This window comes from Bubalus bubalis, chromosome 12 (genome assembly GCF_019923935.1).
Source record: "Bubalus bubalis isolate 160015118507 breed Murrah chromosome 12, NDDB_SH_1, whole genome shotgun sequence".
Taxonomy (NCBI): domain Eukaryota; kingdom Metazoa; phylum Chordata; class Mammalia; order Artiodactyla; family Bovidae; genus Bubalus; species Bubalus bubalis.
In genome coordinates this window covers 30,574,187-30,590,444 of record NC_059168.1, presented here as the reverse complement: position 1 = coordinate 30,590,444, position 16,258 = coordinate 30,574,187, and the positions used below count along the sequence as shown (strand labels likewise).

Sequence of the window (16,258 nt, the reverse complement as noted above, 5' to 3'; positions counted from 1 at the left end):
TACATGCTTGGTCTTTTGGTGTGGCCAAAAGCCACCCTGAGTTATCCTGTTAGCACAAACTGCTTGAGGACCCACCTAAGTCCCTGCATTAACGTAAACCATGATCTGGTGTGCTCTAAGGGGCCCCCATGAAGAGCAGAGACTCTCTTGTCATTTTGGAGATTTCAAGAGTTACGAGCAGAGACAAACACGAGACTTCTCTTTGGGGAAATTTAATTCTTCACTACATAATTACCAAAATGTATCTGGCAAGTGTTAAAAATGCACAAGTCACTGATAGCAGACAGGAAGTTCAGTTGCATAGCACAGTTTAGGAATTTGATAAATGTCAAACATCCACTGAAAAAAACTGAATGGTCCCATTGCTTAAGCAGTGTTTTGGGAGGGGAAATGACCTGCTTCAGCTGACTGTACTGAGGGCCTTTTCTTTTTTTCTTCCAAGAGAGGCAAACCTAATCCTTTAGCACTGACCTCCCAGATTAGCTGGGAAGGATGAGAGTGGTAGAAATATGTGCTATTACCTTGAAAACAAATAGTTGATCTCAACTAAAAACTGATAAAGCTCTCCTAAAATAGTCAAGGCTTCTCCCATTTTTTCCTGGCAAAAAGAAAAAAAAAAAAAAAACAGTAATAAAACATAAAAAAATGAAATCATGTGTGCTTGAGTTGACACTAAAGAGAGATGCCCACTGTGCTCTACCAGGTCCTGGAAACTGCAGGTTCCCTCCTTGCCCCGTGTGGGGCTGTCCACCACAGCCTCTCCTCCATGGTCATTCTCCTGTCTGATGATGCCCTAGAAGGATATGAAAATTCCTGTCATGACAAATACTCAAATTAGACTTACAATGCTTTTGTGAGGAACAGCAGCAGCACTGAAAAGCATTGCTACATCAATTTCAAAAAGCCTATTCTTTCTCACCGGTGTATTTTTAAAGAAAAATAATGATCCCAGCTTTTCTAGAAATCATTCCCTTCCTTAGATTTTGCAAAATTTCAATTCAACTAGATGTATATGGTGTCCCTGTAAGTGAAAAGTGGAAGTTGCTCAGTCGTGTTCAACTCTTTGCAGCCCCATGGACTATACAGTCCATGAAATTCTCTAGGCCAGAATCCTGGAGTTGGTAGCCTTTCCCTTCTCCAGGGGATCTTCCCAACCCAGAGATTGAACCAGGGTCTCCTGCATTGCAGGCTGATTCTTTATCAGCTGAGCCACCAGGAAAGCCCAAGAATACTGGAGTGGGTAGCCTATCCCTTCTCCAGCAGATCTTCCCGACCCAGGAATTGAACTGGGGTCTCCTGCATTGCAAGCTGATTCTTTACCAGCTGAGCTACCAGGGAAGCCCACAGAGATGAACAGGGAAACCCACAGGAAGAGAAGATATGGTCCCCACCTTCAGGGAGTTTCCAATCCAGTTAAAAGAAAAAAATACTAACATATATAAATCCTATATTCAAGGTACAGAGAAACTGGTGCTCAATTGAATCTGGAAAAAGGTTTCTGAAAGGATATGAAATTTAAGTTAAGCTATGAAAAATGATAGAAATCTTAGCCCATGAGAGTATGTTGAGGGGAGACATTCTAGAAAGATGGCTAGGACAAGGGAGGGCGTGGACATTGGAAAGAGGAAACTGTTTGATTATTGGGGAAAGTTTTTATGGGTATAGACTGTTAGAGAAGTATAAAATATTATCTCTGCCCTTGAGGACATAAAAATCTATTTTTTTTAATATTCAGATTAGAAATAGAGAAAAAGGATGTCTAACTAGTTGTCTTATTACTAAGATAGATCTGCAAGTGTGCGTGTGGCACAAAAAGAATAAGCAAATATTTGAATACATATTTGAATAAGATTATATCCTGTCATTCTACCATGAAAGAAAATTACTTCTTAGAGAAACTATATTCCTTAATTATGTGTTAGCTCAGAAGACGCTTTTTTGACTCCAAGTTCCTGCTGTGAAAAACAATACTGGGTGAAATTTCAACACATAAACATGTATTCACAAGGCAAATGTCATCACAGGAAAAACCACCTACAAGGACAATTCTAACTAAACAAATATCCTTCAAAGTTCCAGTCATACTTTACAGGCCAACAACTCAAACCAGCATCGTTCTGATGCCACAAGTCTGAGATGACCAGAGAATACAGGGGTGCCAGGACTGGAATCCAGAGCAAAACACAAAATTGTATGGTGACCCCAACATAACCATATATTTTTTCTACAGAAATAAATGTAACTTTTAAGTATAACATGTAGAAGATAGAGCTTAATAACTAAAGGCAAAAACTAGGAGTCACACATACAATGTGACTACCCCCAGAGAGAGCAAAAGCAAACTGGGCTGTGCCAATAGCAAGTCAGTGTCCAGAGACAGGGAGGGGAGTGTCTGACCCAGTCTACACATTAAAAACAGAGACATTACTTTGTCAACAAAGGTCCGTCTAGTCAAGGCTATGGTTTTTCCAGTGGTCATGTATGGATGTGAGAGTTGGACTTTGAAGAAAGCTGAGTGCCGAAGAATTGATGCTTTTGAACTGTGGTGTTGGAGAAGACTCCCGAGAGTCCCTTGGACTGCAAGGAGATCCAACCAGTCCATCCTAAAGGAGATGAGTCCTGGGTGTTCATTGGAAAGACTGATGTTGAAGCTGAAACTCCAATACTTTGGCCACCTCATGTGAAGAGCTGACTCATTTGAAAAGACCCTGATGCTGGGAAAGATTGAGGGCAGGAGAAGGGGACGACAGAAGATGAGATGGCTGGATGGCATCACCGATTCGATGGACATGGGTTTGGGTGAACTCCCAGAGTTGGTGATGGGACAGGGAGGCCTGGCATGCTGCAATTCACGGGGTCGCAAAGAGTGGGACACGACTGAGCGACTGAACTGAACTGAACACAGGTAGATGTGCCAGTGGCACCACACACTTTAAATAGAGGCATAGAGATCCAAGGATGAGCATAAAAAACATCCATGAGACTCAGCCTGAAAAGTACTAGTCTAGAGAAAATAGGGACAAAATTCTTGCACCAAGAAGAGTCATTAGACTGCGTAGTTCCCAAACTTTCCAAAGCAAAAATCAGAACACATTCCATGACAAAGGATATCTGTGAGAAACAATTAGGGCATGAGTTTGAATATGCAAAGTGGAAAATTTCTAGGACCTTGCGATGCTTTATAAAGGCAGTAAATATTTGAAATCAGATATCGTGTTCTAGAAAATCTGGGACTTATGATTATATAATTACAATGAATAAGGACAAATTCTAGGGTGATAAATTCTAGCTCAGTAGGAGGGAAAATATTTTAATAGAGTTATCCAAAGATGACTCATTGGATATTCTACCTCAAATATTCTACCTAAGGAAGAAGAGATATTTGTAATAAATATTTATTATGAACCTGTTGCTCATAAAAATATAAATAAATAAAAGCTATTGTTGTTGTTTGGGCTTCTGTTATAGCTCAGTCAGTAAAGAATCTGCCTGCAGTGCAGGAGACCTGGGTTCAATCCCTGGGTTGGGAAGATCCCCTGGAGAAGGAAATGGCAACCCACTCCAGTATCCTTGCCTGGAAAAATCTCATGGACAGAGCAGCCTGGTGGGCTGCAGTCCATGGGGTCGCAAAGAGTCGGGCACAACTGAGTGACTAACACTTACACTTACTTACTATCATTGTTATTTAGTCACTAAGTTATGCCCAACTCTTTTGTGACCCCAGGGACTGTAGCCCACAAGCATCCTTGGGCTGGTGATTTCTGAGGCAAGAATATTGGAGTGGGTTGCCATTTCCTTCTCCAGAGGATCTTCCTGGACCAGGGATCAAACTCACGTCTCCTGCATTGGCAGGTGAATTTTTTACCACTGAACCCCCAGGGAAGTCCATAAGAACCACCCTGCCCTTATGTCATTCAAGGTGTAGAGTGGAAGCCAAGCAAGGGGATAGGCAACTACAATACCCAGGGTGAAAAGTTGTAGAGATAAGAAAAACACAGGATGAAAACCTGGGGACTGGAGGGTGGGGCAGAAACATTTGAGTTTAATCTCAAGGTTTGGTTGCAGATTGGAAAATCTTAGATTACAATCACCCAGAAATCGGAGCTCACAGAGAAGGCAATGACACCCCACTCCAGTACTCTTGCCTGGAAAATCCCATGGACGGAGGAGCCTGGAAGGCTGCAGTCCATGGGGTCACTGAGGATTGGACACGACTGAGCAACTTCACTTTCACTTTTCACTTTCACGCATTGGGGAAGGAAATGGCAACCCACTCCAGTGTTCTTGCCTGGAGAATCCCAGGGACAGGGGAGCCTGATGGGCTGCCGTCTATGGGGTCGCACAGAGTCAGACACGACTGAAGTGACTTAGCAGCAGCAGCAGAAATCAGAGATATAAGTGGAAAGGGCATTGCTCTAGTGCAGGAAATATATGGCAACAGCCAAAGCTAAGGCAGAAGTAATGGGGATAAAGAGTACTGGATACATTTAATATTCATTAAGGAAGTAGACTCGATGGACGTGAGTCTGAGTGAACTCTGGGAGTTGGTGACGGACAGGGAGGCCTGGCGTGCTGCGATTCATGGGGTCGCAAAGAGTAGGACACGACTGAGTGACTGAACTGAACTGAACTGAAGGAAGTAGAATAAATAGGGCTTGGATTGGGGGATGAGGAAGAAGAGTGTCAATGAGAATTGCATTTCCTTTAATTTGGTAGCACCATTCCCCAAGACAGAGGACAGATGGAAAACATGCAGTTTTGCTGAAGATGAATTCAGTCCTGAACTGGCTCAATTTGAGAGCAGATATAAAAAATAGCCATGTCTGATTCTTTGTGACCCCATAGACTGTAGCCCACTAGGCTCCTCTGTCCATGGAGTTCTCCAGGCAAGAGTGTTGGAGTGAGTAGCCATTCCCTTCTCCAGGGGATCTTCCCAACCCAGGGATCAAACTCAGGTCTCCCACAGTGCAGGCAGATTCTCTACCATCTGAGCCATCAGGGAAGCCCCATAAAAACATGTTGATATCAAGCAGGCAGCTAGAGTTCAAATCAAGAAAAAAGGCTGGAAAAGAAACTTAAGAATATCTTGTCTTAGTTCGGGTTGCTATAATAGACTAAGTGGTTTAAACAGCAAATATTTCTTTCTCACAGTTCTGGATTTTCAAGATCTAGGTTCCATCAGATTCAATGTCTGATGAGGGTCCACTTACTGGTTTATAGATGGCTGTCTTCTTATTAGGTCCTAACATGGCATTTCCCTGGTGCACCCATGTAAACAGAGAGAGAGACCTCTCATGTCTCCTCTGTTTAAAAAGGCTTTAATCCCAGCATGAGGGCCACTCTCTGACCTAATTTAACCTCAATTATCTCCCCAAATCCCACCCCCCCATCATATTGGGGGGTAGGATTTCAACATATGTATTTGGGATAGACATAAACATTCAATCCAGAGCAAAACTCATAGAAAGTAAATCAAAAAGGTAAATAAATGAAAACTACAAGATCTAAGAGGACCAATATCCCAAGCAAGGAGTTCCAAATAGAGTAAACAGAGAAAATACAGAGGAGGAAATAGTCCGAGAAAAAAATACAAGACTATATGATATGCATTCTAGAAGGAAATGAGTTTCCAGACTGAAAAGCACAAAGGCTCAAAATAATGATGAAAAAGATTCGCATCAAGGACATAATTGAGAGGCTTCAGAATCCAAAGGATAAACAAAAGATTCTAAGAAGAAAGAACAAATGACATGAAGACTTGGGAATAAGAATGGCATCAGACCTCCCAATAGCAATATTGTAAATTAGAAGATAGTGAGGTATGTCTTCAAAATAGTCATTAAAAATAATGCTGAACTTATAGTTCTTTACTCAACCAAACTCTGAATCAAAAATAAAGATAGACGTTTCTTTACATGCAAGGTCTTAAAAAAATACCTCCTAAGCATGCTTTCTCAAAAAACTTCTAGAGGATAAGTTCCTGAAAAAAAAAAAAAAGTTACAACAAAACAAGGAAGAGGAAGAAATGGGAGCCATATAACTGAAGTCTAAGAGTGAGAGAGGTAAAGAGAATCTCTAGTATGATGGGAAAGTCCCATGACAGCAGCTGAGCGACCATATTAGAGGGCAACTGGTCCAGGCTGAAGCAGAAGGGGAAAAGCCGCTGACACAGAGGTTTCCAGAAGAAAATAAAACTGACAGATCTTCTGACAGGTTTATGGTGTGGAAAATTGGATTGAGAGTCACTTTATAAAACCACTGGAGGATATAGGAAAACTTAGCAAAAGATGAATGAAACCAGAGTTTAAAAAATGTTAAGAGAGGGAAAGAACCATAGGCAAACCAAAAGTTGAATGAGAAGGGACAGGCATTCATAACATACTTCTTGGCTCAAAAAGTGAACACTGTAACATAACGATTAATTGTGAAAACAATGAATGTGGATAGTACCAAATTATGGTAAAGTTATACTAGAAAGATACAGGGAAATGCAATATGTATGACTGATGGATGATTATATCAGATATCTATTTCTGTGTGGGCTTCCCAAGTGACTCAATGATAAAGAAATTCACCTGCCAATGCAGGGGCTGCAGGAGATGTGGGTTCGATCCCAGGGTCGGGAAAATCCTCTGGAGAAGGAAAGGGCAACCACTCCAGTTTTCTTGCCTGGAGAATCCCATAGACAGAGGAGACTGGCCAACCACAGTCCATGGGGTCACAAAGGGTTGGACACAACTGAGCGACTAAGCACGCGCGCATGCTATTTCTGTGTAGCAAACCACCCCAATGTTTAGTGAGTTAAAATAACTGCAATTTTATTTGCTTATGAGTTTGTAGATTAGCAATTTGGACTGGGCTCACATTGGCAGTTCCTCCCTCACATGACTGCAGACATTTGGGGATTCAACTAAAAGAGTATCATGTCTGGGGGCTGTACAGGCTCTCTTCTGATGGTAGGTCAAAACACCTGCCTGTGTTTCTTGTAGCCTGTCTCCCTCTGGTAGGTCAGATCAGGCTCATGTACCTAAGAGCCTCAGGGCAGTGTTCTCAAAGAGAACAAAGGTGTAAACTTCTTACAGGCCTAGGTCTGAAATCCCACAGCATCACTGCCGGTACAACTATTGGTCAAGGCAGGTCCCATGGCCAGCCCAGATTCAGAGGGTCAGGAGACAGACTCTTCCTCTTGATATGAAGAGCTACAAAGGCACACTGCAAAGAGGTGTGCATACAAGATGAGAGAATGTGATGTGGCCATTTTTTCAATCACTCTTCTACAATGGTATATGAGCATGAAGTCTTTGTCTTCTGTAGAGGGAAATCAGTATAATGTCTAACGTGGAAAAATCAGCAAATCAGTATGTAATTTAGGAATATGGCAAACAGAACAAACAGCAGAAGAGTTTAAAGTGGTTGTTTTTGAAAACGGGATCTTTTACAGGACAGGTAACTGCTGTCCTTGTTATAAGCTGTAGTGTTTGACTTTTAAAACTAGATATATGACTACTTGAAAAAGCAAACAAGGGGCTTCCCTGCTGGTCCAGTGGGTAAGACTGTACGACCAATGTAGGGAGCCCAGGTTAGATCCCTGCTCAGGGAACTAGATCCCACACCCCGCAACTAAGAGTTTGCACACTGCAACTAAAGATCTTGCATCCCACAACCAAGACCTGGTGCAGCCAAATAAATAACTACTTTAAAAAGCAAAAAAGGTAAAAAGTTTGGCTATATCAACAATTTCACATCTAGATATACACCAAAAGAATTGAGAGCAGAGAAGATAACAGATACACCAACCCTCAGAGCAGCATTATTCACAATAGCCAAAGCTGGAAACAACTCAAATATTCATCAACAGATGATTAGGTAAACAAAATGTGATATATACATACAATGGAATATTATTCAACCTTAAAAAGGAATGAAATTCTGACACATGCTACAACACTGATGAACTTTGAAGACATTATACTAAGTAAAATAGCTAGATATAAAAGGAAAAATATTACATGATTCTACTTAGCAGGGACCTAGAGACAAAAAGTAGAAAAATGGTTACCAGGAACTAGGGGAGGGGGGAGAATAGTGAGTCATTGGTTAATGAGTACAGACTTTCAGCTTGGGAAGTCAAAAAGTTCTAGAGATTGATGGTGGTAGCAGTCTCATGACAATGAAAATGTACTGAATCCCACTGTGCGTGTGTGCTCAGGCACGTCCGACTCTTTTGCAACTTCAGGACTGTAGCCCGCCAGACTCCTCTGTCCACGGGATTTTCCAGGTAAGAATACTGGGGTGGGTTGCCATTTCCTTCTCCCGGGGATCTTCCCAACAAAGGGATCGAACCCACATCTCCTGCATCTCCTACATTGGCAGGCAGATTCTTTACCACTAGCACCACCTGGAAAGCCCACTAACTGTGCACTTAAAAATGACGAAAATGGGTTGGAGGGAAGCTCAGGAGGGAGTGGATATATGTATACTGATTCACACTGTTGTACAGCAGAAACTAACAAGACATTGTTAAGCAATTATCTTCCAATTAAAAAATTTTAATGCTAAAATGGTAAGTTTTGTGTTAAGTATATTTTACCACAATAAATAAATACTATTAGGAAACATTTGGCTATGGAGGGAAGGAAAGATTTTGAATGGTTGATAAAGGAAGACAATGTCTGGTTGATTTCCTTGTGCTTAGTTGCTCAGACGTGTCTGACTCTGCGACCACATGGACTGTAGCCTGCTAGGCTCCTCTGTGCATGGGATTCTCCAGGCAAGAATACTGAAGTGGGTTTCCATGCCCTCCTCCAGGGGATCTTCCCAATCCAGAGATTAAACCCAGGTCTCCCGCATTGCAGGTGGATTCTTTACCATCTGACCTACCAGGAAAGCCTATTTATTTTCTTTGCTTTTTTTTAAGGTTAGGGAAGACTTGGGGCTTCCCTGGTGGCTCAGTGGTAAAGAATCTGCCTGCAATGCAGGAGACCCGGGCTCGATCCCTGGGTTGGGAAGATCCCCTGGAAGAGGGCATGGCAACCACTACAGTGTTCTTGCCTGGAGAATCCCACGGACGAGGAGCCTGGTGGGCTACAGTCCAGGGGGTCGCACAGAGTCGAACATGACTGAGCGACTAAGCAGCAGCAGGGGAGACTTGAACATATTTAGAAGCTTAATGAAAACAATCTATGTAGATTTGGGGTTTGACAAAGCTGAGAGAGGAGGAGGATAACTGGTAGAGAGCCATGTATGCGAAAGAAGGGGTCTCTCAACCAGGCGGTGAGGATGTTAAAGATAGTTTGAATCAGCCCTTGTGGAGATACCACAGACAGGAATCGATGACTCCCTTCCATTCCTGGGAGCCTAACAAAATCATCCTATATGTCTCAAAAGTTCCTACTGAATAAAATCTGTCAACTGACAAGAGCATTCACCAATTAATTCACATTTATGCAATCACCAATTACTGAACAAGTTGGAGGAAAGAGTATTTTTAAGTAGACTAGATTGGGACTCCCCTGGTCATCCAGTGGTTAAGACTTCAACTTCGAGCGCAGGGGTGTGGCTTTGATCCCTGGTTGGGGAGCTAAGATCCCAAATGCCTCACAGCCAAAAAACCAAAACATAAAACGGTAGCAATGTCACAACAAATTCAATTTAAAAAAAATCACACACAAAACTCTTTAAAGAAAAAAAGTAGACTATATGGTCAAAATCTTGGTAAGCTGTTTTCATTGCAAACTTGACTGCATTTTTTGTTGCTATTTTTCTAAAGGGTAGAATATAAACACTTCCTTCATCTTCTAAGACAGCATGAACAGCAAATTCTCTCACCATCACAGAAAGAGAATCAGTTTTGAATGATTTGGGCTCTGGGCTTCCGGGGTCATTGGGATCTAATTGTGAATGAACAGCAGGAAAATTGGCTTGGGGATAGTGTGTAGAGCAAGAAAAGGAAAGAGGAGTGTCTCTGAGAAAAACTGAAAGAAAGATGATCTTCCCTGCATTAACAGAGGTCAGAATTCAGTGAATTTTGCTTACTTGTCACCATCTACTTCGCCCATTACTTCTGCCCCTGTCTAGAAAAGTACAAAAACCTCCGAAAGAGGTGAGACCCTTATCACTACACAGAACACTGGAGAGGAAGTCCCCATACTTGTGTTTTCATTGAAGAGAGAGGAAAACTGAACACTCTGGAACCCTGGCCCGAGACAGGGATGACACCGCTGTTAGCTAAGTTAAAACAGTGAATCAAAATGAAATAACCTCAAACAACTTGATGTGCTTTACAGATGTGATGTTATTGATTTGCAGGAAACAAAGGCAGCTTCGGCATCTCAAAAACTAACTAATCTTTTTTATTCTACTGAAATAGTAATTCCTTGCACCAGGTCTGATAGGAGAGAATAGGCAGAAAATTCTTCAGACTGTCCTCAGAGACATGAACCATATCATTTTATAAATAAGGAATCATCAGAAAAACACTTCCCTGGTGGCTCAATGGTAAAAACTCTGCCTGCTAAGGCAGGACACATGGGTTCAATCCCCGATCTGGGAGGATCCCACATGCTGCGGAGCAGCTGAGCCTGTGCGCCCAACTGCTGAGTCTATCTGTGCTCTAGAGCCTGGGAACTGAGCCTACTGAAGCCTATGCACCACAGGAAAGAGGAAACCCTGCTCACCACAACTGCAGAAAAAGCCCGCACAGCAATGAAGACCCAGCACAGTCGGAAATCAATAAATAGATTATTTGTTAAAAATACTGCAATTATTCTGTATCTTTCCAACGTCTTATACCCACCACATTTACCTAGATTGTTAAGAGCAAATGTGATTATGGACAGTGGGAAACAGAAGAACTGTGGCCACTGATCTATACCTCACATGAACTTGTATCTTCTGGCTTTCCTTATCCAGAAATCTCAAGGACAGCCTTGGCCTCTGACCCAGGCAGGATCTGATCCTAGATCACTCTGGCAGGATTCAAGGTCTTGGCGTTTGTATGTTTCCATGACAAACAGCCAACATTACACAGTCCACCTCTCTGGAAGGCATTTTACAACTTCTTTCTGGAGGAAAAGTAAAGACAGCAAGAAGAGGATGGAAGAAGGAGGAAAAGAAGCAGGTGGGGAGAGTAAGTGGGGAGGAGAAGCAAGAAGAGGGCACACGTCATGAGCAGGAGGTGAGAACCCATGAACTATGGCACCAACACAGCAAACAGCCTTGAAAGTTTATAAACATTATTGACAATCAGAAAGACTTTGGGGGGCCTTTCTGTTATAATTATTTTATTTCTCTCTCTCTCTTTCACCCTGCTTAGCACCCTGTCTTTTCTCAATAAATTTTATCTACAGGAAAGTTCTTGAAATTTCAATCAACCAGCCCTCCCTTCTCCCTTTCCTTTTTAACATTTAATATATAAAAATGAGCAGGGGGTCAAGTACACCTGGATGAAATCACTAATTGTTACAGAGCTCAAATCGTAGCCCCCTGTAGTACAGAAAATTGTTTGTTTTTTTTTCTTTTTTACTGTGGCTGAACGTGTGAAGGGTTCATCCAGAGCCTTATTATGAAGGGAGCACAGGTATTCATCATCCCACAAGCTCGTCAGCAATTTTAGAGAACTCATGAGACTGGGATGGATTTTCAAGATGCTGCAGAAACAGACACAGTCACACACACACACACACACACACACACACACACACACACATACACACTTTGTTCTCTGAGCAGTTTCCCCTGTCACTTAACACCACCTACTCACCCTCCTTTTTGATTAATTGGAAGTGAGACGGTGTTGCTCCAAAGTTCTTTAGTTCTGTGTTTCCACTTACAAGAAATTACTGCCAAAAAAACTGTATAAAAACTGCAGTAAAATACTGCTCAATTTTTGAAAATCTGTTATATCTCTTCTGAGGGGAGGTCAGAGAATAGGAGGATGGAAAGCCCACCAGAATTCTCTTCTGAAAAAAATCTGTGCTAATTAGCGTGAGGTGAGAAATACGCACCTCGCATTTCCTAACAGTTAATATTGTTTTCAGTTGTGTCCCTTTATATTTCTTAAAAAAAAAAAAAAAAAAAAAAAAAACAGAGAGCCTACTTTTGTTTGGTTTTTACAGAGAAATCTGAGGACATCTGATTTGATGATAAAAGCAAACGTTTAGGACCCAATTCACTGGTTATGTTCTACTCTGCCCCTCATCACCCCAGACCTCCCACACAAAAGTGCTGAAGGAAAAGCAAACGAGAAAGATGGAGACTTGTGAATCCATCCCCACCCCAAGTCTGCAGACACAGGGAACTACTGAATCTTCCAGGGAGGGGATTCAGGGCAGTAGGAGATGAGGAAGAGGAGGAAGGCAAGTCCATGAGAGCGTCTGAGAAGCATGGAAGAGTTTTAGAAAGGGAAAGAGGGTGGGGGACAGCTGGTAAAGGCAAAGGCAGGTGGGGAAAAAAAAAAAACAGGGAAATGGGATTCTTTTTTTAAAGGAAGGGAAGGGAGAAAGCAGGAGAAATGAAACGAACAAAGGTGAGAGAGAAAGAAGCAATAACAGTATATGGAGACAGAAAGAAATGATCAAAGGAGAAACGGTAGAATTGGGCAGATGGCATTAAATCTCTGACACAGCCATGCCTGCCATTAAGTCCCTGCTCCCATCTAAAATGGCTGGCACAGGAGCCTTCCTGCTCCGGGGTCCTTTGGACACTTGAGCCCAGCGCCCGTGAGGATGATTTGATTAATGAGTTGTGGCAGGACCTCATTGCATCTTAATGATTTAGAACTCTCCTTTCACTTCCTGCATGTGGTTATGGATCTTTTATCTGCTTTATCTTTGGAGCTTAATGAATTCCTGTTAAGTCTTTATAGCCATTGTCCCTTCTACTTAAATCTTCCCCTGATCCTATTTACCAGAGTTTACAGTTCAGAGTGTTGTGTGCTAAATTGTTTGTGTTTTTACAACCATCACTAAGTGCTAACTCTGAAAAGTGGTTAAGTTGCCAAAAGGAGAATCCATAGATAAAGAGGACACAGAACTGGATGGATACGTAGTGCCTCCTTTCTTCTTCACCTGCTCTGTCTGTGGTCCTGGGAGTACAGCTTCAGTGTACACTGAGGGGCTTTCTAGAACCCCACCTCCCTATGTTTTGAAGGGCAGAGAGGTCAAGGAAATGGACAGTCAGGAGGCTGAAATTTGCCCCCACTTTGCCATGACTAATCAGGTAGCTCGGGTAAGTCATTCAAGCTTTCTAAGCTTCTGTTTCTTCATCTGTAAACTGGGATCAGTGCACTGTCCTCTCTTACACCAGGGCGAAGAGGGGACTCCTGTAAAACTGGGGAACTATTTTCCTTTTTTTGTGTGTGATTGCTACAGAAGATGATACTAAGGTACTATGAATACCGAGGAACAGGAAAGCTGGAGCGAGGGAAGAGATGCCTTGAATCTCTCTATGCTTCTCAGTTCCTCACCTGTCAAGTAGGAATAAATTATGCCAGTTCTCTCTTCACGGGCAAGTGAAGTTGAGAGACTACTTTAGGTCTTTGGATTAAAAAGTGCTAAGAAACACAGAAGGACTGTGTCCCTGCTCTAACCGTCCATACCCTCCCCTATAGCATTAGCCCAGCCCTTCAATGTCTTGTCTCCAGAATTACCCTAGTTCTGCACATGGTCCTATCTCTGTTACAGCTAACGAAGCCCCAAGGAAATCTCTGACTCATCACAGTGCCTCTCGCTACAGGATATTCGGCATCATTTTATCACAAGGTCTAGGATCCCCAAAGAGTAACGCCTGTCATATAGGCTTGCTATTAAAACAGAGACTTCTCAAGACAAAACAGCAACATTTGGGAAGACGTGTTTGGTGTGCTGCCTTTACTCTGTCTCTTTTTCGTCCTTGCCTTCAGAGATGATAAGGTTTATAACTCTGATGACTGTTGTTAGGCATTTCAATGACAGTGATATTTTCAGCTAGGAAGGGTACCCCGATAAAGTAAGTTGTAACATACTACTAAGATAACTCAAATATCTTACCATGTCTGTGTATTTAGGTTCAAATTCAGGTAAAATTTCAGCAATATCAGACCCCCAATTTTAAACTTAATTTTTTGCTTAATTTTTAACTGTTAACATAGTTTCTGAATTATATACAGTGCCTCCCCTCAAAAAATATCCATTGATATGGAATAAAGGAATGAATGATTATGCTATCTAGAATAACATGCAAATGCCACAAAAAATGGTAACTCATTAAACAGTCTTTTTAATGCCATGTTTTGAAAGTGAGTTTATGAAAGGAGAAAAAATGGGAAAAAATAAGGAACAATTATTGAGTGTATACTATATGTTTAGAACTGTGCTAGACATGTTATACATATTTTTATGTAGGACTAATATATTTAACCTTCACAATTACACAGGAGATCATTAATATAATGCTCATTATACATCTGAGATGAGGCTGAGAGTGTTTACATGACTTGCCTAGAAGTGAAAAAAGTAAGAGGGTATTAGATGCTTGAGTAAAGGTATATAGCAAAGAAACACTGAGAAGGATAATGGCCTGGACCCCTACTTTACCATCCACAAAAATTATTCCAAATAAATAAAAATGAATGTAAGACTTGAAACCATAAAACTCCAAGAAGATAACACAGGGGAAAGACTCCTTGATACTGGCCTTGGCCATATTTAGATATAATACCAGAAGCACAAGCAACAAAAACAAAAATAAATAAGTAGGGTGACATCAAACTAAAAGTTTCTGCATAGCAAAGGAATAATTAACAGATGCAAAGCTAACCTACTGAATGGGAGAAAATATCTGCAAATCATATATTTGATATGGGGTTAATATCCAAAATTTACAAAGAACTCACATAACTCATAGCAAAAATTAAAAAAAAAAGTAATCCAAATAAAATAAGGGTGGAGGAACTGAGTAGATATTTTCCCCAAGAAGACATACAACAGGTACATGAAAAGGGGCTCAACATCACTAGTCACCAGGAAAACACAAACCAAAAGCACAATGAGATATCATTTCACACCTGTTAAAATGGCTACTATCAAAAAAACAAGAGATTAATGCCTGCAGGATATGGAAAAAAAAAAAAAGGGAACCCTTGTGCTCTGTTGGCAGGAATGTAAATTGATACAGTCATTATGGAAAACAGCATGGAGGTTCCTCAGTGAATTAACAGAACTACATTTGATCTGGCAATTCCACTTCTGATTATATATCCAAAGGAGATGAAATCACTATCTCAAAGAGATATCTGCACCCCCATGCTCACTGCAGCCTCATTTCCAATAGCCAAGTCATGGAGACAACCTAAGTTTCCATCAACAGATGAATGGAAAAAGAAAATGGGAAAATATATATATTCATATACATGAAATATTATTCAACTATAGAAAGGAGGAAATCCTGCTATTGGAAAAACATGAATGGATCTTGCTAAGTGAAGTAAGTCAGACAGAGAAAGACAAACACTATATGATCTCACCTATATGGACATGGAATTGAAGAAAAATTGAACTCATAGAAACAGAGAGTTGATTGGTGTTTGATAGGGGCTGAAGGGAGGGATTTTTGGATACTGGAGTCATGTGAGCACCCTCCCAGGCAGAAAAGAAGTAAGACAAAGGGAGCAACTGAAGGCGTAAGAAGAAGAGAATGCCTGACAGCTCTTTATAGAGCATACACTAGATAATTCATGGGGAGAGCCACCTTACATTTAAAATAGAATTTAACTTGCAAATGTTTCATTTTCTGGAAAACACATGTTTCCTAAAGCAAGATATGCCAGCACTAAGTGGTTTGATGTCTTAGCAAGTGACTGAAGGGCAGCATAACCAAAAATTAGGTAATATTCTCCTGTCAAGAGTCGCGGTATCCTGCCAGAATCTGCCATCTAATGTGTAAGCTGGTGCTGAGTGTTTAATCTTATGTAAAAGTGTAAGTCAATAAAGAATGACTGATGGTAAGCTGACTCAAAAAAGTTTTCAGTGAGGCATTTCTATCATGCCTGGTTAGAACTGTGATTGTCAGCCAAGGAACAAAGTTGTTGAATGAAACTACTATTAACTGAACAAGAAAAATGAAAAGGTTTTATTAAAGAAACAGATTTGGAAATTCCCACTCTCCATTTTTATTTAGAGAGATAGAGAAAAAATACACACATGTTCCTGTGCAAATATCGCCACTAATTTAATCACTTTAATCTTATTGTGGTAACAGAGATTACTGTCTTAAATATTTG

At 41.2% G+C, this 16,258-nt stretch overlaps 1 protein-coding gene across 3 annotated transcripts in view; it reads right to left on the bottom strand.

Moving 5' to 3' along the window:
- Positions 1-201: 201 nt before the first annotated feature.
- Positions 202-16,258, bottom strand: part of GTF2A1L (general transcription factor IIA subunit 1 like) — a 168,208-nt gene continuing 152,151 nt past the window's right edge. For all 3 annotated transcript variants that reach the window (XM_045162234.1, XM_044925896.2, XM_044925895.2), the window contains one exon: positions 202-793. In XM_045162234.1, the coding sequence (XP_045018169.1) occupies positions 518-793 (276 nt within the window). In that variant the 3' untranslated portion in view covers positions 202-517. The remainder of the gene's footprint in view (positions 794-16,258) is intronic.